Here is a 24,376-nt window from a genome sequence, read left to right as displayed (position 1 = left end):
AACTCATTTCCTCTGACACCAAACCTGGTATTCTTTCTACTCTAGCAACTTGCCTTTTTCACATTCATTGAGGTGAAGATGCTAGGAGGAAAGTGTTATGTGAATATGGTATTATTAACTAAGGTGATATTATTATTACCCTTCCTAAAGAATGGTGTTTTTTTCTCATATTTTCAGGCCTTAGCAGTGGCCACACCAGTATTGGAATACCTCTTAGCATATCAGTCTCACTTTCTTCTCATAGGCTCAGTTTCTTCATCGACAAAAATTGGGCACTTGTGCTGTGATTTGGGGAAAATCGCATAATCTGTCTGCTTCAGTTCTCTCAGCTGTAAAATAGTACCTACCTCCCAGAGTCATTGTGAGGGCCCCAATTAGTTTGAATAAGAAATCCTGGGAAATGGTTGTATTGTTTGAATTTTCACTGCATTTTTCCATTGTTCTGAAACCTCTGGCTATATTTTAACCCAATAATAATTGCTGTAGTTGTAAAATACTCTCTAAATGCTAGCTTTTATTAGCTATTTTAATGAAAATATCTGTACTGTCTATCTTGAGAATTATTGTGAGAAAAGTTCTTTGTAAACCCCCAAATGCTAGACAAACATGATCTGGTGTTATTATCTCCATCTTAAAAATGAGGAAATTGAGGTACATAGTTAACTTTAGCTAAGGCTGGTCAACAGTTGAGGCAAGGCTAGAACCCAGACATCCAGTGCTCTTTCTATCTCATCTCCCTTATGTTCACTTCCAATAAGAGGGAACAAGAGGAAAATGTTCAGAGGAACAGGAATGAATGTAACGTTCTCCTTTAACCTTTAAAGACAGGAGGGGAAGGAAGAGTTCTCAGCCCCAATCCTTTCGTCTAACCCCATTGGCTTGAACATAATGAATGTTTCTAGGGCAAATACAGAAGAAATGGCCTCCATTTTTCATCTGTTGGGAGCACTGTTCAAGATAAAGTCCAACAGAGCCCAGTTGAAAAAGCCTGAATCTGGGAGAGAGCTGGGAGTCTAGTCATGACTCTGTCCTTAACAAACTTTGGGACCTAGATAAAAACATGACTCCCAGGGCAGCTGGGTTGCTCAGTGGTTTGGGAGTCAGACCTAGAGATGGGAGGCCCTAAGTTCAAATATGGTCTCAGACACTTCCAAGTCACTTAACCTCCATTGCTGAGTTGTTACTGTTTTTCTGCTTTGGAACTAATGCTCAGTATTAATTGTAAGATAGCAGGTGAGAGTTTTAAAAAAAAACCAAATACTGATTCTTCTGGGCCAACATTTCCTTATCTACAAAATAGAGATTATAATGTTGCCTGCTCTATCTACCTCATGGGGCATAATTAAGAAGAAAAAATGAGATTGCAAGGCATTAGGGATCCTAGAGAGTCCAATCTCTTTATTTTATAAATGAGGAATTTGAAGCTTAGAAGAGGGTAACTGATAAACAGGTTTCAAACCAAGGGCTTCTAATTTCAGATCTCTGGCTTTTTCTCCCCATTATACTAAGAAAGTGTTTATGGGAGTGGCTAGCTGGCTCAGTGGACCGAGAGCCAGGTCTAGAGATGGGAGGTCCTGGGTTCAAATCTGGATTCAGACACTTATAAGCTGTGTGACTCTGGGCAAGCTACTTAACCCTCCATTGCTTAGCCCTTATCACTCTTCTGTATTAGAACCAATACACAGAAGTGATTCTAAGGTGGAAGGTAAGGGTTTTTTTTTTAAAAGGCTTCTAAAAATAATGGAAGGTGATAAATATTTTATATGATATGGTATAATATGATATGTAATATTTATAATATGTAATACAATGTGATATAAGTATACTATTGAATATATAATAATGTCTTCTAATTATATGTAGTATAACAATAACACTAATAAAATAAATAATAATAGAATATATTAGAATATTATATCATTATAGTATAGAATAACATAACAGAACTATCTTATAAAACTACATTAATTATATTATGTTACATTACATTGTGGAATTTCTGCCCACCTTTTCTAAAAAAGCACAGGTCCAAGGGGTGAAATTTGATAGGCGCTTTAGTGATCCTACCTCCTTCATCTTAACTCCATGGATAACTTAAACCCATGGCTAGTACTGCTTTTGGGGTTTTTAGGTCATGGTTGAAGTTACCAAAATTCAAATCCACCTCATCTAAGTTGCTCTCTGCTTGATGGCTCCCTCCTTATGCCAAGTTCTAGCCTACCCAGGAAGAACTGAATACCCAAGTCACATTCCCTCAGCCCTTCTCCCTATCTCCATTCTGGCCAGCTATACTCAGTTTAGGGCTGAAAGGGAAACAAAGTCTGCATTCTTTTCCATGTGGCCTGCACTGGGATTCTACATTTCTGACCTCAGGGGAAAAATGAAGCTGAGCCAAGATCAGCCTCCATAGGACTGGAGGGGCAAAGGATTTGAAAAGTTCTCTACTCCTGTGTGTTGTCTTCCCTATTTCTGGATGTAAATAGGAGCTGGGAAGCCTTTTGGTATTGAAAGGTAGATGGCCCAAATTTATTCATTTCTCAAGTTTTCCCAGGCTGAGAAATTATATTTTCTTTTTTTTTAAACCCTTACTTTCCATCTTGGAATCAATACTGTGTATTGGTTCCAAGGCAGAAGATTGGTAAGGGCTTGGCAATGGGGGTTAAGGGACTTGCCCAGGGTCACACAGCTGGGAAGTGTCTGAGGCCAGATTTGAACCTAAGACATCCTGTCCCTAGGCCTAGCTCTTAATTCACTGAGCTACCCAGCTGCCCCCTGAGAAACTACATTTTCAAGTGCTTATAGTTTGAGGCAGGTCTGGGTGGCAACATGAGTACTGGATTTGGAATCAGAAGACCTGAGTTTCAGTCTTGGGACCAATAGTTCTGTTTTGTGATTCTGAGGAAGTCAATTAAACTCTGAGTTCCCACAACAAAAATTGTACTACTTATTTCATAAGAGAGGAACAAAGAAAACCCTTTACAAATCTCAAAGCATTATAAGTATGTGAATGAGCATAAAGTTATCCATTTCTGAACAAAACGTACTTGTATGAGATGGGAGGGGAGAGTACTCTATCCTTTATTACTAGAAGCATTGACCATAAGGCTGAAACTTGGAAAGAACTTTAAGGATTCTACCCCTTCCATCTTAACTCCATCATCCTCCAAAGCACTAAGGTGGCTATTTGAGTGATGACACCTGTGGTCAAAGGATCATAGGATTATAGACTCAGAGTTGGATGGGACCTTGGAGGTCATCTAGTTGAAGCAGCTCATTTTACAGATGAGGACATCGAGGCCCTGGGAAGCAAAGGGACTTACTCAAGTTTGTACAGGTAGTAGATGGCAGTCAAGATTCAAAATCTGGGGTCATGGTTCCTAATTCCAAACCCAGGACTCCTACTTCACCATACTGCCTCCCAGATGAGTTCTATCTCTCCCCTATCTCACCCCATCCCATCAGTCCTCTATTCTCTAAACCACCTTCCCAAATACTCACCTGGATGTTGGGGTTTTGGGCACTGAGGTCTACATCAGCCAACCCAGGAAGGCTCTGAAGTTCCAACAGGAAGGGAGAAGTTTCCTGGGTAGTAGGGGGTTCACCATCCTTTGGCCTTTGTTGGGTTGGGTTCATTGGTTGGGATATGCCACGGCGCTTATGTCGTCGGAGACCAGCTTGGTTCCTGGTACTGGAGGACAGTGGCACCTCCTCCTCTTCCTGGGGTAACCTGGGACCAGGTGAGGTAGAAACCTGAGGAAATGAAGAGGTGCCCAGGAATAGTCAAGGACCCCTCCTAGAGAGCTGTGCTATTAATAAAGTCAGCAGTGGCTGATTCAAGTGGTGATGACACTAGATTAGGAATAAAGATGGATAAATTCTAATCTTAGCTCTAACTACTAACTCTCTAAATGATCTTGGTTAATTTCTGTAATAGCCCTGAGCTTTGGTTTCCCTTTGGATAAAATGGGAACCTTTTGTATCTACTTTGAAGAATTTCTGTGAAAATTAAGTCAAATAATGAATATATAAAAGGACTTTGAAAACTGTAAAGAGCTATATGAATGTAAAGTATAATGACAGTTTTCAGAATTCACTCATTAAATGCTTTCTGGAGTACCACACCTATCTCATCTCTCTTTTGCTCAGATCTTAGGCCATGTCTCTTCTCCATTTCCATCCCATCTTTTTTCTCTTCCTCCTATCTTCACCCTATCATTCTTCTCCTCACACCTCCCACAACACTATCCCCTTTCTCTCCCTTCTTCTCAATTCTTCTATCCTTCTCTTCACAGAAACATGGAGTCTCAGGGTTGGAAGGGACCTCCACACCATCTAGTCCAACAAGTATTTAGTATCAGAAAAAGAATTGTACTGTATTGTATTTTCATAAAAAATCCAAGATTTAAAATTTTGTTTGAGAAAAATTTCAGGGAAAGAAGCTTGTTAACTAACTCTTTGAATCCAGAGAATGAATTGTTTGTAGAAAGATGCCTGCAGAAACCTACATGGCATCAAGAAGATCCAGAATTAACTTTTGGGTGCAATTGATTGAACTAAAGGGAGTTGAACATTTATTTTCCATGTACATTCTTATGCCAAAGGGGACTGCTGCCCCCTAATTAGCTTTTTGTCAATGTGCCTAGCAAAACATTGGTTTTGCTTCTCTCTCTTCTATTTCCCTCTTATCTCTAACTATTGTAATTTCCCCTTAGAAGGTGCAATATTGTATGCTCCCATAGTTAGAAAATTTTTAGGGGTACAAGATGATTATGTCAAATGATCAGTTGGAGAGACTAGTCTCCCAAATGACCACAGGGAGGATTGTGAGGATTAACTTTCCCCTGCCCATTTTTAGATTTAATCACCAGAAGCGTATACACCCCACTACACTTGAGTGGGGGAGGTCTGTGTGTGGAATAGTGGGTGAGAAATCAGAATCAACTGACTGCCCCAGTTGTAAGCAAAACTTTAGCTGTAATTGGTTCATGTAAAATGGAAGGAAGTCACAGGACGAAAAGGAATGGCCTTTAAAAATTCCAAGAACTTCCTGTGAAGAGGTCTTTCATCTTCAACTTGATCTTGAAGGAGCTCCAGCTTGAGAACTCAGACTGCTCTTGGACTTTTCCCTTAGAACTACCATGTGGGGTGAGTGAAAAAGGTTGACTCCTTTCCTGGATTTCTGAAGGGATTAGCCTCAGTAGAGGGCAACCCTCTTGAGAAAGGCTTCATGCATTCCCAGGTCCTTGGCTCAAGACTGAGGCCCCTCCAGCTAAGGATTAATTAGCCCTAGCCCTGCCTCAGTTGAGCCAGGGGTCAGAGCAAAATACTTAGTGTGTAGATCAGATATCTTACCCCATCCTCTCTCTAATTTTCTTACTTTGACTCTATATTTTATAAATAAATTGCTAAAAAAATCATTTGGAATTGATTAAAGTTCCTGGTGACCCTACTCTTAAATAATCCAGTACAACCTTTTATATTAACCCCTTACATTTCTGGTCCTTACAAGAATCTTAGCTAATTTTTTCTCTTATTCCCTCTTTTTAAAAAATCTTCAACATTCTGTCATTTTACTCAAATTCTCCTCAGTTTTTGATGCTGTGTTCTTCATAATCTCTATTGCCTGCCAACACACACTCCAGTGCTGTCTCCACCTCCCCACTCAAATGATGCAACCCATTTTATTGTTTCAAGATACTTCCCTATCTCTTAGTCTAGTTTCAAGGCATTTCTACCCCAGAAACCTGGGGAGGGGGTGGTGGTGTATAGATAAATAGCAATAGCTAGCAATTCTCATTTGATCCTCACAATAACCCTGGGAGGTAGGTGCTAATAATACATTTTACATATGAGAAAAGTGAGACTGAGAGAGATGAGGTGATTTGTTCAGTCACACAGCTAGTAGGTGACTGAGGAGATTCAAACTCAGATCTTCCTGACTCCAAATCCAACACTGTATCCAGTATGCCACTTAGCTACCTCAAAATAACATGATAATGGAAGAGGCTAGCAGAGATGATAATACTTTAATATAATGATAATACTTTAAATGACTCCATGAAATTTTCTGTGACCTTCATCACCTCATGCCTAAACTAGTTTATTTGCTGGTGGGTCTGCCTGCCTTAAGTCTCTCCCCACTTCAATCCATCTTTCAAAATTAAGCCATCAAAGTGATTTCCCTAAAGTGCAGGTCTGACCATGTCCATCTCTCCTACTCAGTGGATTTCCATGGCTCCCTATTGCCTGCAGAGATGTTGCAAAAGTGAAGCTGACAGATCTTGGCAAACAGGTTAGATATGGGGGGGTTGGGTGTTGTCCTTTGTACTCAAAGAGGACTAAAATGACATCACTATGTTGGGGTTAGTGTACAATGTGTCAAATTGTGGCTGATCAGACCTGAGTAGCGTGGGAGGCTCTACCATAGGTTGACACAAATAGCCTAGAAGGGAATGAAGGGGTGGGGATAAGTGGTTGTGAGGAATCCAGGATGACTCCTAGTTTGCAAGCCTGAAGGACTGGAAATATTATATGGTCCCCTACAGTAATAGGGATGGTATGATGGTATGTGGAAAATTAATAATGAAACGGGATATTTATTGTGAAATAATTTACTTCTTAGCTCTACTATCCCATGCTGAAAAACATCAGATTTTAAGCTGAAGTTATAAACAGCTTCTCCTCTAGACTATGAAACTGGGTTGGGTGTTCCCTTTGGTTGAGATCTTTGTTGAGAATGACAGAATTTGGGGGCCAGAATTTTAAGAAGCCACTTGACCCACATGAAAGTTTAAATTAAGTCAAGAAGCTCTAGTCTAGGCAGTCATATTGACCCAGCCATGTATTGGGAAGGAAGGGGCTTCTTGTTGTCCCCAAGACTGTCAGACATATTTAAGATGTCATAATTGCCCATCTTTTGGAGAATGACTGAAGAAATTATGCCATATGAATATAATGGAATATTATGCTTCTATAGGATCACACAATGGATTGTTTCAGAAAAATCACAGAAGACAAGAATGAAACAAGGTTTTGAACAAGAAGGAGGAGGAGGATAAAGAAGAAGAGGAAGAAGAAAAGAGTAGGAGGGGGAAGAGAAAGAAGAAGAGGAAAAAGAAAAGAAGAAAATAAAATAAAAGAAACATTTTTTAATGTAAAGAAAAAGGAAAGTCAAAGAAAAACAGACTAACAGGACAGCTTCAAAAGCTACAGGTTGAATATAATATATACTTCTAAAAGAAAATCAAGCTTTATGTAATAGAGAACTACATTTATATGTACAATTCTCCTTTTTTTCTGTTCTATTATGAATACAAAAATGTCCATTTTATTTGGTGTTAGTTAAATTTATAATCTAATTTTTAGTGTTTTAAGATTAAGCCTTCTATGCCCTCTGCATGTATTTCCAGTAAGTCCCAGCAGAAGTTTCTCTACCTCCCTGAGGAGCAGCCTTCCCCAGAAGCAATCTGAATACCAGTTAAAGAATTTGATCAGGTGTTTCAGTCACATCCAACACTTCATGTCCTTATTTGGGGTTTCCCTGGCAAAAATACTGGAATGGTTTGCCATTTCCTTCTCATTTGATAGATGAGGAAACTGAGGCATATAGGGTAAAGTGACTTGTTCAGGGCCACATGACTAGTGTCTGAGGCTGGATCTGAAGTCAGGTCTCCTTGACTTTTAGGACCAATGTTCTACCCACAGAGATACCTAGGTACCCTAATTAAAGAACTTGGTCAATTCAAAGGAAAATTCTTTGGCCCAGTCAATTGTCCCCAGGACCAGAAGGCTTCCCTTCCATAGGCACACAAAAGATGCATTTTTTTTTTGTTGATTCTGCTCTGAATGTTCCCTGAATCAGCATCTGCCTTAGCCTGTAAGATGATAGGAGGATCTGCTGTGAGAATGGCTCAAGTAAGTTGCTGCTGACAGAAGATCACTTTCCTGCAAGGATACAGGTTCATGAAGACATCTGGATGAAAAAGATGACACTGTCTTCCAGGTGGAATGCCTGCTAAAGGCTTTGAATATGACTGTCCTGGGTGTTGCTGTCCAACAGTCTTAAGCACATTTGGGTGGTGGTGCTCATAATGGGTAGGGAAGTAGTAGCCTCCCCATTTTACTGATGAGAACTATCATCGAGAATAGTAGGGGCATGTGGCTGCAGCACCAGGTTCTCATACCTTGAGAAAGCAACACTTACTTCCCTAAATCCTCTTCCTGGCCCTTCCATTAACCTGTGATTCAAAGTCACGCCTCATTGAGTTTTTAACACAGCCTCACTTTCCTCCCTAGCTCCAAGAAATCTAGGAATCTTCCCTTTGAGAAAATTTTGAAGGAACCCATGACCAGGATAGGAACCCCATGCCCCCTACTCCATATGAACACAGTTCCTCCTTATACCCATGCACATACATATCTTATTACACATGTTCTTATTCATAGAGTCACTAACTCTAATGGGAACTGGTGCTTTTTAAATTCAACTCAACTGGGGGTGGCTAGGTGGCTCACTATTTAGAGAACCAGGTTTAGAGACAGCAGGTCCTGGGTTCAAACATGGCCTCAGATACTTCCTAGTTGTGTGACCCAGGACAAGTCACTTTTGCCTAACTTACTGCTCCTCTGCCTTGGAATCCATATTTAGTATCTATTCTAAGACAAAGGGCAAGGGTTTAAAAAATAAATAGGTTCAATTCAACACTTCTCTAGTGCAGGGCGGGAGACAGCTCAGAACTTTAAGATGTAACAAAAAATAAGGAAAATAAAATTTTTTTTAAATTCAACTCAACAAATTTTTCAGAGGGGCAGGGACTGAATCTGTGATTTCATTGATACAGAAGGAACTGGAAGATAAGAAATTCCCTCTACTAATGCAAGTTGGCACTCTCTTGGAAACTTCTAGCCTTAGAGAGTTACCTAGAGCACAGATATATTAAATGATTTACATTGGGTCACACCGTCAGTTAAATGTCAGCTTTGGGAGTAGAACCTGGCTTCTGATCTTCTTGGCTTAGAGGACAACCCAATGGCATTTTCAAACATCTACTTTCTAGGGCAGTGATGGTGAACTTTTTAGTCTGAGTGCCCAAACTGCAACCCTCACACCACTTGTAAGCCCTGTCACCCAACCCTGCCTTACCCCAGACAGAGGGAGGAAGCGCTCCCATTCGGCTGCTAGGCAAAGGGACTGGTCATGTAAGAAATGTCCTCAGGTATGCATAGAGAGGGGGAAGGGAGCAGCCCCTTCTGGTAAGTTCCAGCATGCATGCTGTAGGTTAGCCAACACAGTTCTGGGGGCTGCTAAGTAATTCAGAGGATTAAGAGCCAGTCCTAGAAACAGGATGTCCTGTGTTCAAATTTGACCTCTGACACTTCCTAGCTATGTGACCTTGTGCTAGTCACTTAACCCCTCATTCCCTAGTTCCTATTGTTCTGCCTGGGAACCAAAGCACAATAATAATTCCAAGTCAGAAGGTAAGGGTTTTAAAACAAAACAAAAAAACCCTTATCTTGATATCAATTCTAAGGCAGAAAAGTGGTGAGGATTAGGCAATTGGGGTTAAGTGATTGACTTGCCCAGGGTCACACAGATAGGAAGTGTCTGAGGCCAGATCTGAGTCCAGGTCTTCCAGACTCCAGGCCTGGCACTCTAGCCACTGTGCTACCTAACTGCTTCTCAACATTAAAAAAAAAAACAAAAAAAACCTTTTAAACATTTTTTAAATTCATGCACTGAATTTTGAATGGTATCACTATGTAAGAAAGGCAGGGTGTCATAATGGATAAATAGCTAGCCTCAAGTCAAGAGGATCTTGGGTAAAAGTTCTGCCTCTGATTCATACCCTTGAGTGACCCCCAGACAAATCATTTAACCCTTCAAATTTCTGTCTAGGGAATCCTCATGATGCCTGATTTACACTGGCAGAGAGGTTTCCTCACTAGGAATTCTATAAATCAATGAAATTACAGGTCTCAAACTCCTATAGATACTCAGGAACAGGCATGCATGTGCATACACACACACACACACACACACACACACTCATTCACCTAAATTCACCCACTCGCCCACAGAGTTACACAATTCCCTACTTGGATTAATATGTGTGCTATGGTAACTGGGGGCTTAGAGCCTCATATACATTCTCTCCCATCGAGAGCCTGGCTTGGATCCCCCCACTCCGAGGTCACATGTTCCCAGTTAATATTAGGTAGGCATGCTAGTCATAATCCTTCATGCAGTACATGAACAAGGCCACGGTTAACTTATTCCAGCCTTCACCCTCTCAGGTGCTCCATCTCCTTTGACTCCCACTTCAGGAACTATGAACTTGTCTTCTCGTACGGGAGCTCTCTTCCTTTCTCCCCTCTCTGCCCAAACCACCCAACAACGCTCCTGATCTTCCTCCTTTCCCCCTTCCCACCCCACCCCCCTTTCAGTAAGTCTGACTCCTTTCTGGCATAGGTGCCCTCCTTTCCTCCCCGTCCTGACTTTCCCCTAAATTGCTGCCCAAAGAAGATGGTAGCTAGTGAGGGAAGGGAAGAAAAATCTCAAACTCTAGGGGACCGCAGGTGCACCGAAGCCTAAGGGGAGTCAAATACAGTGACCCCTCACCTATCGCGGGAGTTACATACCAGAGACCCCTGCCCCCCTAGATGAAAATTCCAGAAGGCGCAGTGCTATATTTATTTTATTATTTATATATGTTTTAAGACTTCATAAGCCCTTCCCACTCCCCTATAAACCTTTCCCACACTCTTATTAACCTACAGTCCCTGAACCAATCAGTGCCCAGGATACAGAACACTGTGCTGTGGTTGGTCGCCTTTCATTCCATCAGCCAATAGTGTGCCCTGGTAAATGTAACTCCACTATATAGAATTATATATAATATATATACATATAAAACTAGCCATATAGTGAAGCCAGGATATAGTGAGGTAGAACTGTACTTCTTCCTCAAGACCAGGCTATCAAGGGATTTGGGCAATGGCAGCAGATTGGGATGGGGAACTGGGGAAGACAGCGCGCAGTCCAAATTTCACTTGCAATACAAAGAATGGCATTTGAAATCCTAAAGCTGCTTCCTGCCCCCATCCCCCAACAAAGGAGATTTCTCTTATATATTAAGTTCACTGAGACATTTAGCACAGAGGACAGTGCTGAATGTGGACTTGGGAAGGGCTGAGTTCAGATCTTGCCCCAGACCCTTACTGTGAGACCCTGGGCATGTCACTTGACCTCTGTTTCAGTTTCCTTGTAAAACAGGGTTAATAACAGCACCTACCTCCCAACGTTGTTGTAAGGATCTGAGAGGACATTTGTAAAGTGCTTGCAAATCTGAAAGTATTTTATAAATGCTAGCTATAATAATTAAATATCTTACATATTTGTTGTGTAGGTGTTTCAGACACTACATGATTCCTTTTAGGGTTTTCTTTGCAAAGATACTGGAGTGGCTTGCCATTTCCTTCTCTAGCTCATTTTACAGATGAGAAAACTGAGGTAAACAGAGTTAAGCAACTTGCCCAGGGTCACCTAGCTAGGAAGTGTCTGGTTCCTGATTAGAACTTGTCTTCCTGACTCTAGGTCTGGTGCTCTATCTTGCATATCTGTCCTTGTTTATTTCTCATAATAAATTTTTATAAAGAAACATAAATATAATGATCCTCATATTACAGATGAAGAAATTGAGTCAAATTCAATTCAATTTCCTGAGAAATCAGTCAGGTATCATGTCTTGGAAAACTCATGGTCTTTGGGCTTCAGTTTCCTCATCTGCATGCAATATGTGCAGGTTAAATTAGAGTATCTCTTTGCTCATTCTTATATAAATCTTAGGAGATCTAGAGATGTCAAATGACTTATCCACTGTCATACATCTGGTAAAAAGCAGAGGGAGGATTTGAACATAGATCTTCTGATTCCAAATCCAGTTTTCTTCCCACTACATCATGCTATATCACAGCATCAAGGAAGTACAGTAGATAAAGCACTGGGTTTGGAGTCAGGAAGCCCAATTCAAATTCAGTTTCATACACTTCCTAGCCTGAGACCCTGACCAAGTAATTTAACCTCTTTCTGTCTTAGTTTCTTTAACTGTAAAATAATAATAGCATCTAGCTTACATGGTTGTTGTGAGGATGAAATCAGATCATTATTTGGAAAGTGATTAGCACAGAGTTGGCACATAGTAGGCGCTCAATGCTTGGGTTTTCCTCTCTCCTTTCCTCAATCCTGGTTCCAAATCCAATGTTGTTTTTTTAAAACTATATCCCAGGGGACAGCTGGGTAGCACAGTGGATTGAGAGTCAGGCCTAGAGACGGGAGGTCCTAGGTTCAAATCTGACCTTAGACACTTCCCAGCTGTGTGACCCTAGGCAAGTCACTTGACCCCCATTGCCTAGCTCTTACCACTCTTCTGCCTTGGAGCCAATACACAGTATTGACTCTAAGACGGAAGGTAAGGGTTTAATAAAAAAACAACAACAAAAAAAACTATATCCCATTGCTCCTTCCCTCCCCCATTACATGTCCAGCAATCCCTTCTTTTTTCCTAACTACCTTCTAGAATGGGTCTCCTTAACCTTAGGAGTCCAGAGATAGATTCCAGGGGATCCATGAACTTGGATGGAAAAAAATACATCCTTATTTTTACTAAATTTTGAATTCCTTTGTAATCAGGTAGGTGGAAGGATTGAGAGAGTTCAGTTCTCTTTTGGTTGTGGGATGAAAAAATGGATAGAAAAAAGATCAAAAGGTTTATGACCATAGTTAAGGTGAAAAAAGGGCCTGACTAGTGTGGTTTATGGGTAGATAGGTGGTGAAATGGATAGAGTGCTAGGCCTGAAATCAGGAAGACTCATGTTCTTGAGTTCAAATCTGGCCTTAGACACTTACTAGATGTGAGACCCCGGGCAAGTCACTTTAACTCTGCTTGCTTTACTTTCCTCATATGGAAAATGACTTGGCAAAATGCTCCATTATTTTTGTCAAGATAACCCCAAAAGGGATCACAAAGAGTTGGACTGAAGAGTGAATTAAACAACTGAACAAGAAAAGTGTGGTTCACATTCCCTCCAGTTCCTAAAGGAATTATTCTGATGTGGGTTTAGATTTAGTCTATAGCCCCTAAGAATGGATCAAGGCTAGTCTACATATGAGTGCTTTTTGTCTCCTGGAAACTCCAAAAGTCAATATCCAATAGATAAATTGAAGTACCCAGTTGAAGGGACAGGAGTATAAAGACTCAGAAGAATAGACGTTTCCAACAAAAGCTTGGAGAGTACAGGTACTTAAATAAAAGGACAGGAAGGGGACCTTATATTTCTGTCTGTCCAGGGGAACTATTGCCAGCTATTTGGGGGGGGGGGGGGGAAAGGTCTGATTTTACCTTTTTTAGAAGTTAGAGAGCACAGTGGATAGAGCACAGGACCTAGAGATAGAAATACTTGAGTTCAAATCTGGCTATAGACACTTACTAAATGTGTGACCCTGGGCAAGTAGTTTTACTTTCCTCATCAGGAAAATGAGCTGGAGAAGGAAATGGCAAACTACTCCAGTGTCTTTGCCAAGAAAACCCCAAAAGGGTTGGAGAAGAGTCAGACAGGACTGAAATGACTGAACAACAACAATGTAACTCTAGCATGTAGCATGGTATCCAAGTATATTGTAGGTGCTAATCAAATGTTTGACTGCCAAGACAGTGCTTAGCAAGGACCAGGTTCACTAAATAGCATGATACTATCATCAATAGGCTTTGTGAACCAAAGCATACTGTTCCTTTCCATTCATATGCTGACTCATATGTGTTCCCTATAAATATGTGCCTTTCCATGTATGTACTTTGGTCACAGTATGTGGATTTATGGGAGGGTGTACCTGAGGTTTACTGGGCAATGTTGTAATGATACTTTTCTTTCTATGCTTTTTCATTAAACATCTTTGCTCCTACTGGGTCTGTATCCCAAAGAGATAATAAAAAAAAAGAGGGGGGGGAAGGACCTATTTGTAAAATATTTATTGCCACTCTTTTTGTGGTGGCAAAGAATTGGAAATTGAGAGGATGACCATCAATTGGGGAAGGACTGAACAAACTGTGGTTTGTGTTGGTGATGGAATACTATTGTGCTATAAAAATGATAAGTAGAATGATTTCAGAAAAAGCTGGAAAGATCTTCAGAATGCAGAGTGAAATAAGCAGAACATGGAGATCATTGGACACAATAACAGCAATATTGGATGATGATTATCTGTGAAAACTTGGCTACTCTCAGAAATGCATCAATCTGGGATGATCCTGAAAGATTTATGATGGGAAATGCTATCTACCTCCAGAGAAAGAACTTTTGGAGTCAGTGTATATGGAGTTTTGGTTATGTATAAGTTTACTCTTACAACAATGACCAATATGGAATTGTGTTTCGCTGGACAATAAAAAAAAAAAATCTGTGCTCTAAACCAGATGTTTTTAGAGTGGGGTCCACAGACTTCCAAGGAATTAATGCAGATTGCAGAGGGGCTGGGAACCTAGATAGGAAAAAAAATTACATCCTTATTTTCACTAACCTGTAATCAAAATTTAACATTTATTTCAATTTTTATTTTTAAAACCTATGCTGAGAAGGAGGCTTTAACTAGAAGTCAAAAGGATCCACAGTTCACCAAAAAAATGGCTAAGACTCCCTGCTCTAAACTAACTGTGGTCCTTACCTGATTACTAAAGGTAAACACATTGATGGGGCCTTATGAACTATGATTTTAAATAGATGCAAACCCACAGGTTATCTTGAACTTGGGATAGTTATTCTAGGGTCTCTCATATGAGAGGTGCTAGAGATAAGTTCGAGCCCCAAAATAAATATTTGTGGATGAGAATTTTCAAATAAACAAGTATTTGTTGAGCATCTTCTATGGGGAAGGGTCTGTGGGAAACAGGGTAGAAGACATGGTCCCTGCTCTTAAGAGCTTATAATATAGTTAGAGAAATAAAACATACTATGGGCATGGAAAAGGATAACATTCCAAGTGAGTACATGGTAAATCTCAACTAAACAGTAAAACAGGGAGTGGTCCAAGAACTCAGGGAGGAGAGTTCATTGGGGGGCTGGTCTGTTTCAGAAAAGCCTCACAAGGGAGGTGTAATATGAGCTTTGCTTTGAAGGATAGATAAGTTTCAGTTGGGTTCAGAGGAAGAGGACAGGATTTGAAGGAGTTCCAGATAGGTGGATGAGCAAAGGCATGTTGTTTTGGCCAAATCACGTTACCCCTTTGACCTTCAGTTTCCTCATTTGTAAAAGGAGAGGACTGGACCAGATGGCCTTTGAGGTCCTTTCCAGCTCGGGTCCTATGATCTCAAAAGTTACCAGCTCACAGATGACTCTTGGAGTGGCTAGTGGCCAAACTTCAGGAAAAAACTTAAGAAGCTTCAGATTTGAAGGCCATGATTAAGTGCTGAGGTCTAGAGAGGACCCCCAATGTATTATCTGCATACTCAGGGTGCAGCAATGTTTTATTTGGAAGACTTCTTTGAGCAGCAAGGATTAGGCAACTGGGATTTAGTTTACAAGAGAACTCTTCTTTAAAAAAAACAGCATTAAAAACCCTTACTTTAGAATCAATACTATATATTGGTCCCAAGACAGAAGAGTGGTAAAGGTGAGGCAATGGGAAGGTCCCTAGGTAAGGCATGTCTGAAGCCATATTTGAAACCAGGACCTCCCATTTCTAGGCTTTCTTCTCGATTCATTGAGCCACCTACCTATCTTTAAAAGAACTCTTCTTTAAAATTTCTTATTGCTGGGGGCAGCTGGGTAGTTTAGTGGATTGAGAGCCAGGTCTAGAGATGGGAGGTCCTGGGTTCAAATATGGCCTTAGATACTTCCTAGCTGCGTGACCCTGGGCAAGTCACTTGACCCCCATTGCCTAGCTCTTATCACTCTTCTGCTTTGTTGATTCCAAGATGGAAGGTAAAAGATGGAAGGTAAGGGTTTTTTAAAAAAAATTCTTATTGCTTTTTAGAATAGTCTAATACAGTTTATTTTAAGCAACTCAAAGCCTTTATGAGTCTCAGTTTTCTTCTCTTTAAAATGGAGATAACCCCTATGCCCTGTGAATTTTAGATTTACTCCACCCTGCTTAGTCTTTAGAATTCTAGCAACCAGGAATGAATACACCCCCACTTAAGGATTAACTGTGAGGAGGGATGGCCTATGCCTGACATGTGCTAGCAAGTGACAAATCAGAAACAACTGACAGACCCCCTGGGCTGCCCTAAGCCAAGTTTAAGCTATCATTGGTACATATGGGCCACAGGAAGTGATGTAAAGAACTGCCTATTTATTTCACATCACTTCACCACTTCACGTCACTTTCTCTCTCTCTCTCTCTCTCTCTCTCTCTCTCTCTCTCTCTCTCTCTCTCTCTCTCTCTCTCTCTCTCTCTCTCTTTCTCTTTTTCTCTCTCTCTCTTTCTCTCCAGCAAACCCCCCCCCCCCCCCGCTGGGTATTTTGTTGCTGTTGGGAGCTTGCTCTGTGACTTTGGGAGTTCTGGGCGGCGTTTTGGCATGCTTGTGGGTTTTGGTTCTGTAGTGTGGTTTAGGTGAGGTGTCTTCCCTGATCGACCTTGGTGAGTGGTTAGGCTGATTCCTCTTTTCCTTGACCTCCTAAAAAGCACTATCCTCTGAAGAGGCCCCTCATCTCAGAGGAGACCTTGTGGCTGGATGAGCTAGATTTAATCTTCTGAGAAGGCCCCTTGTCCAAGGCCTCTGAACTTCCCTTGACTTAGGCTAGGCTGGAGAAATCTTATATCCTTTCCTCTCTCTTCTTCTTAATTTCTTCCTTCTATTGTAATTAAACCACCATAAAAATCCCAAACTGACTTGAGTATTTTATTGGGATTGAATTTTGATCCCTGGTGACCCCTAGTATAATATATTCAATCAACAACCCTAATTTTACCCTTAACAGTCCTGCCTAATCATTACACAGAGCTATTGTTAGGATCAAAATTTCTCCTAGCAAAGAACACTAGCCACATCCAGAGAAAGAACTGTGGGGAGTAGAAGTGCAAAAGGAAAACATCTGATTGATCACATGGTTCAATGGGTACATAATTATGGGGATTTTAGTTTTAAATGATCACTCTATTGCAAATATTAATAATATGGAAATAAGTTTTGAACTGTGATGCATGTATAACCCAATGGAATTGTTTGTCAGCTCTGGGAGGAGGGAGGGAAAAGGAGAGGGAAAGAACATGAATCATGTAACCTTGGAAAAATGGAAAAATATTCTAAATTAATTCATTAATTCATTAAAAATAAAATAATCCTTCCCCCCCCCCCCCCCATTCTCCTAGCATTTGGCTAACTCTTCTTTGAACACATTCTATTTAAGCTCATTTGTATATTTGTAACCTCTCTCATCTATTGGCTTTTAAACTCCTGGAAGGCAAGAACTATGTCATTTTCTTTCTTTTTTTCTTTTTTTAATAAGGAGCATAAAGAGTTTAGTTGATGTTAGAAAATAGGACAAAGGCTGCCAGCACCACCAATTTCATCTGGGCCTCTTTAGTTTTGCTCCTGAGATGATTTGTTCAGTAAGAAAATCTGCCTGCTCCTCCCCCTTCAGACACACCCATGGAGTGAATAGCAGATGTAATCCAGCAAATGTCAGTGGAATGGAAGGGTGGGAGGAGCAGAAAAGGCTTCACAGAAGCCCAAAAGATGAGAGCAGTTCAGCAGAGATGTCCAGCAGAGAGCACTGTGGCAGAAAGAATGAAGCCATAGAAGATGTTCTAATCTGAAAGCAAGTGCTGGTACCCAGTGACCCCACCAGTGAACATTACAACCCTGCAGTGTCAGAGTCGTGGCTGTGCATATGGTCTGGCCACAAGGATTCTTTATGTATGAGCTGTTCCCGATACACATTTTCAACAAACCTACTATGTGTCAAGCACTATGCTCTGTGTCTGGTCACACTTATTCCCTGCATATATCCTATTACTCAAGGAAAGTATCAAAACTTTGGGGGAATTCCTCTTCCAAGTTCATAGGAATCTTTCTCATCACTTGATTTATTTTATTTAATTGGGAGATTCCAAAAAAGGAATCAGGGATGGCCTTATGGAAGAGCTGGCAAATGATTTAGGCATTAAAGGTATAGAAGCATGAAAGAAGAGGACATGTTTGGGAGAGAGTAGTACAATTTGGCTGGAGTGTAAAATACACAAAAGCAAGTAACGTGAGGTAATTCTAGAAAGGAAGATCACCAGGGAGTGGAGGGTCTTAAATGTCAGCTAGAGGAGTTTGAGATTTATTTGATTGTCACCTAGGAGCCACTGAAGATTTCTGAGCAGAAGAGTGACAATAAAAATAGCATGTATATAGTACCAGGTACTGTGCTAAAGCACTTTATGACTATTTCCTCATTTTGAGTGTTAGGCCTTGGAGTTGGGAGGACCTGGGTTCAAATTTGGCTTCAGACACTTCCTAGCTGGGTGATCCTGGGCAACTCACTTAACCCCCATTGCCTAATCCTTGCTGCTCTTCTGCTTTGGAATCCAAACTTGAATTGATTCTAAAATAGAATGTAAGAGTTAAATTTTTTTTGCTTATTTGATCCTTGCAACAACTATGGAAGATAGATGTTATTATTATCCTCATTTTATAGTAAAGGAAACTGAAGCAAAGAGAATAAGTGACTTGGCCAGGCTCACACAGCTAAAAAGAATCAGAGGCTAGGTTTGAAGTCGGGTCTTTCTGACTCCAAGTCCTGTGCTCTATCCACTTTGCCATTTAGTTGCTTCAGACCAGATGATCAGATCTATGCATAAGAAAGATTATTTTGACCACAGTGTGAAGGATGGACTGGAGAAGGAAGAGAGGAAAGGCAGGAAGAATCATTTAGAGGCTATTTAGTTATTCTAGGTGTCTGATATTCAATCAACAAACATTTATCAAGGAATAGCAGTTGGAGTTAGAGAGGATGAATTAAGGACATGAGACTGGCTGGTGAGGTATTGATAGGATTTAGTATCTGTTTAGATATGAAAGATGAGACAAGGTATTTATCCCTTATCTCTCTAAGGGGATTTTGAACTCCTTGAGTGGGGTATCTAGGCAGCACAGTAGATAGAGCACCAAGCCTGAAGTTGGGAGGATCTGGGTTCTAATCTTGCCTTAGACACTTCCTAGCTGTGAGACCATGGGCAAGTCACTTAATTCTGTTTGCCTAGTCCTTGACCTTCTATCTTAGAGTTGTTACTAAGACAGAAAGTAAGGGCTAAAAAAAAAATCAACCACAACTCCTTTAGAGCAGTGGTTGACACTTCTATGTCCCTCACAATGTCCATCACAAAGACAGACATGTAGTAGGCGCTCAAAAACATTTACTAATTAAGTAACCAGTGGAAGCAGCTGTTGCTCAGTGATTAAAAGCACCAGGCTTGGAGTCAGGAGGTTTTGGGTTCAAATTCAACTTCATGCCTGGCTGTATGACCTTGGGCAAGCCAGTTAACCTCTGGTTGCCTGACAAAAGGATCCCTAGAGAAGGAAATGGCAAGCCACTCCAGTATCCTTGCCAGGAAAATCCCACAGATAGATATGGAGTCATAAAGAATTGGACACAATTGAACAACAACAAAAAATTAAGTGTCCAACAAGCAGTTAATAAGAATTTACAAGATAAACATCTTTTTCAAAATATTGGTTTTTATCTGTAACCCAAATGCCCTTAAAACCTAGAGAAGAGGGGCAGCTAGGTAGTACAGTAGATAGAATGCCAGGCTCGGAGTCAGGAGGAGACCTGGGTTCAAATCTGGTCCGATTCTTCCTAGCTCTGTATCACTGGCCAAGTCACTTATCCGCTACTGCCCTTAGCCCTTCCCAGATTTCTGCCTTAGAACTTATATTTATCAATTCTAAGAGAGAAAGTAAGGTTAAAAAAAGCCAAAACCAAAACCTAGGAAAAGGTCAGAGGAAGGAAGAAGGAAAGATCAATTCCTGCCAAGGGAATAGAAACAAATGCTAATTTAGTTCATTTTACTACCAGTGCCATCTCTCATGCAGGAGGCCTGACTAGTGGGGAAAAATACACACACGCACACACTTTGTTTCAGCCTCATAAGTTCTTTTAGAATGATCTATTAGGATGCTTAATGTGTCCCAACCATAACACAACCTCATAGGGTTAATATAAGGCTCAACTGAGATAATATACTTTGCAAATCTTAAAGTGTTATATCCATGTTAATTACTATTATTACTGTGATGATGCTAATGGCAATGTCAAATTAGCATTCCTTTCTTCTTAGCCCAGATAATAAAATGGGTGGCCTTCATTAGTGGTACAGTAGAGTACCTGGTTGAGCATCAGAAAGGTGACCTGAGCTCCAGCTCTTACTTACTGTGAGATCTTCCTCTGTGCCCCTCTCTGCCTCCTCTGTAAATTGGGGAAAATCTGTTTACTTCTTTTCCAGACAAGGAAATCTAAAGCACTTGCACATTATTGTCATTTTCATTCTTTAATGCCCCCATTTTGAGGTTTTTGTTTGTTTGTTTGTTTCTTGACAGAGATGCTGGAGTATTTACTTTACTACATGAGGAAACTAATGCAAACAGGTTTAAGTGACTTGTTCAGGATCACACAGTTAGTAAATGTCTGAAGCTAGATTTGAACTCAGGAAGATAAGTTTTTCTGACACCAGACCAGGCATACTGTGCCATCTAGCTGCCCAGCACTGGCACATTATGGGTATTTAATAAATGTTTGTTTCCAACATCTCCCTTCCCACCTTGTTAGCTCAGCTCTCTGCTTCATGTGGCCTCTGTGATTCACAGTCCCCATAGCTGGGGCTGGGGTGGGGGGAGCACCCCCAATACCTAGTTGATAATAGGGTTGGGAAGAATTTTCCCTTTGTATAGGTTGGATAATTTCTCCAGGGTAGACTAGGCATATTCCCATGACGCCAGACTACTAGGCAGAATTTCCAAGAGTCCAGATGTTTTTAAATCTCCACCCTATTTGTGTGTATGTGTGTGTGTAACAGACAGAAAGAGACAAGAGACAACAGCAGAGAATGGTAGTGAGAAATGAGTTCTAGAGGCCACAGGAAAACTTACTAATAGAACTTGAACCTCTTAGATACAATTCATAACTGAAAGGAACAGGCATCCCCTTCACAAATGATCATCTGGATTCTACCTGGGAGATATCTGGTGATAGGAAGTTCCCAACTTCTCAAGGTAACCCATTCAAATTTTGTTTAACTGTCTTTTAGCATGGTAGGAACCTGCCTACATATAACAGCAGCCAGTTCCATCTTTCAATCCTTTCTTTCCTTCCCTAAGTCCATCAGTTTTCTTCCCCCTCCCCTCTCTTTAAAACCTTACCTTTCATTTTAGAATCACTACTGTGTGAAGAAAAACAACTGCTGGATCACAAGGGTGAATGGGGATATAGACTCTAAATGATCACCCTAGTGCAAATATTAATGGTATAGAAATGGGTCTTGATCAATGACATATGTAAAACCCTGAGGAATTGCATGTTGGCTTTGGGAAGGGGTTTGGAGAAGGGCAGCTAAAGAACACAAATCTTGTAACCATGGAGAAATATTCTGAGTTAATTCAATACATTTTTCAAAAAAAAAATCACTACTGTGTACTGGTTCTAAGGCAGAAGAGTGGTAAGGGCTAGGCAATGGGGGTTAAGTGACTTGCCCAGGGTCACACAGCTAGGAAGTGTCTGAGGGTAGATTTGAACCCAGGACTTCTCTATATCTAGGCCTGGCTCTCAATCCACTGAGGCACCTAGCTGCCCTACCAGTTTTCTTGATAGGATATGTGCATCTCAGTGTTATCCAGTAGAAAAGACTATCAATTGTGGAGTTAGAGCACTTGGATTTGATTGCTGTCTTTGATGTTTTCTACCTGTGTGACCTTCAACCTCATTGGGCTTGTTTTCTCATCCATAAAATTGGAAGATTGGGCCAGATGACCCTGAAGTTTCTGAACCATGCAGCAGATTTTTCTCCTCTGAACTGGAGAATTCTGTTTGACTCTTTTCCTTTTCCACTATGCACTTCCTACCCTAGGACACTTGCATTTGGTCTAAGAAACAGAATTCATTTTTTTCTGTCACAAAACAGCTTATTACTTGCTGGAAAATGCAGCACCCAGAGACTTCCTGGGAAGGAGGCTTTGGGCTAAAAGGTTCCGCTTCAGTACATCCAGTCCCATCGAGAAGAGAGAGAGCAAATAAAGGAAGGGCAACTGTCTTCTTTAACTTGATTCTGTTTAACTAGCATCTATTAAGTGGCCAACTAGGAGCAAAGTGCCCTTTTTTAAGGATTAGGCCCAAAAAGAGCTTAGAGACATACATATACACAGTGAAAGTACCATGTGCTCTATTTCAGAAGGTCTGTATTCATTTGTGATCGTTTTTTTGCATTTATCTTTGTCTTTACCCCAGTCAATTTTTTTCCCCCAGAGAGAGCTCCGTTCTTGAGGGAAATGATTCACTATGGCAGGAGGACCTGGTTTCTGAACTGAAAGGAAACTTAGGTTCCTAGTTGGCTAGCTCAAAGCTCTGTCCCTGGTTTGAGGCTATCCCAGGAGGTAACAGATTGCTGTCGCCTAAGGATAATGTAGCACCTTCACAAACTTTATTCTTTCACAGGTCGTGGTGGACTCAGAAGGGAACCCAGAGGACCGCAATCCCAGCTGCCCTATGAAGCTCTCCTTCCCATCGAAGTCTTTTTTTTTTTTTTTGAGGAGGTAAGGGGACACTGTTCTTTCCTGGCCACCTGCTACCTGCAGCCTGTCCCTGTCCCCCAGACCCCCTCCTCCCTTCCCCTCACGGATGCCCGGAAGAGCTTCTTGCCCACCCAGCTCACTGGCTGGCGGGCACGGCCCCAGGCACCTGGCTGAGAGAGAGGTGAGCAGAGGCTAGCGCGTACGGGCCGCTGGAGAGTGGGCGGGCAGATTGCGCTCTCGAGTTACCCCACCTGGCCCCCGCCCTAGTAGGGGTGGCAGAGGCCACACCGCCTGTCTCACCTCAGCTGGCTTGGGGTGGCTCCTGTCCCGGGGCCCCGGGAGGCCGGATTCGGATCCCGGGAACTTTCTCAGGGGCAGCCCTCTCCCGGCGGGTAGCAGCAGCGTGAGCAGGACAAAGCCGAGAAGCCCAGTTTTCCCGAGGAGCCGAGGCATCATCTCCTACACTCTCCCCGGCACCTCAGTACTTCTAGCTCCGCTTTCTCGTTTGGCCCCCTTCCTCCTCTGCCGCTTTCCACTCCCCTCCCTCGTTGAGGGGAGTAGTAGTGAGGGGAGTCAGATTGGCCCAGTGCTGGCGAAGGAGGGCGGGCGGAGAGAATCACTCTTCCTTCAGTCTTCTCTGGGGGGCGCGGGAGGGCGGTGCGGGAAGGGAGGAGACAGAGGGAGTCAAGGAGGAAGAAGGGTGTGTGTGTGTTACATACTCCTGCACCCCCCCCCCCCCCCCCCGTGCACTCGCAGACACGCGCGTTCCTACTCCTGCGCGCTCACACACACTCACAGAATAATCAGAGCTTTTCGGAGTTCTACTCAGTTGTACGGGAGCCTGCCCGTACGTGCGTGCAATTGTGACTATCTAGGTCTGGGCACGTGTGTGCGAATTTGCCTTTTCTGGACCCGAGCCTAGATTCCATCTCAGAGTGCGTCTTTCCTCTCTGATCTCTAGCCCTTGAGTTTCAGGTTCCTCGGCTTCTGGGGCTGGGGCTATGGTCGCCAGCGCTACCCACTGCAAATAGGAGGGAAGGAACAGCCCGGACCCAGTGGAGTCTCCCAGCTCCCAGGGGTTGCTCTTGCCTTTCCGGCAATCTTCCCGCCCCAGGGCGCGAACGACTCCAAGCTATCTTATCCATCACAGGGGTCTTCTAGTCCCTGGCATCTAAGGGGACTCCTAGCTCGTCTTCTCTAGGACTAGACTAAAGAAAGACGGGAGACACTGAGCCTTGTGAAATAAAGGCAAAGTCCTACAAGAGTCAAAGGGGGCTTGCCGGCTCCCAGGGAGTCTCATTAGGAATCGGACCCGAGGACGCAAGATTTGTTGGACTATTACTTGAAATGCATAGTTTGGCGTTGGGAAGCCCAAGGGAATAGAAACTTGCTATCTCGCGCCGCTGAACTTAGAGATGTGATGTTGCTCCTAAGTTTCACACCATCACTGCCCTACGTGGACTTGATAGGAAGAGTCAAACCGCCCCCAAAATGAATAAATCAAATTACTTCTTTCACTAGAGAAAAGTAGCCCCTTCCTGTAAAGTTTTTCGAGTTTTATAGTGGAAGAAAGTGAGGTTCAGAAGAGAAAATAATTAGCATCCTCAGAGCGAGGA

At 41.9% G+C, this 24,376-nt stretch overlaps 1 protein-coding gene across 2 annotated transcripts in view; it reads right to left on the bottom strand.

Annotated features, from left to right (window-relative positions):
• ISM2 (isthmin 2) overlaps positions 1–23,509 on the bottom strand; it is a 34,896-nt gene extending 11,387 nt beyond the window's left edge. Inside the window, exons 1-2 of one of the 2 annotated variants that reach the window (XM_056810614.1) lie at positions 23,061–23,509; positions 3,499–3,750 (exon numbers count right to left, since the gene is read on the bottom strand). In XM_056810614.1, coding sequence (XP_056666592.1) covers positions 3,499–3,750; positions 23,061–23,216 — 408 coding nt within the window. In that variant the 5' untranslated portion in view covers positions 23,217–23,509. The remainder of the gene's footprint in view (positions 1–3,498; positions 3,751–23,060) is intronic. The other variant, XM_007472733.2, reaches the window with a different exon arrangement.
• Positions 23,510–24,376: the final 867 nt, after the last annotated feature.

Source organism: Monodelphis domestica, chromosome 1, assembly GCF_027887165.1.
Source record: "Monodelphis domestica isolate mMonDom1 chromosome 1, mMonDom1.pri, whole genome shotgun sequence".
Taxonomy (NCBI): Eukaryota; Metazoa; Chordata; class Mammalia; order Didelphimorphia; family Didelphidae; genus Monodelphis; species Monodelphis domestica.
Note: the sequence above shows the minus strand (reverse complement) of the source record. Positions and strands in the feature narration are given on the sequence as shown.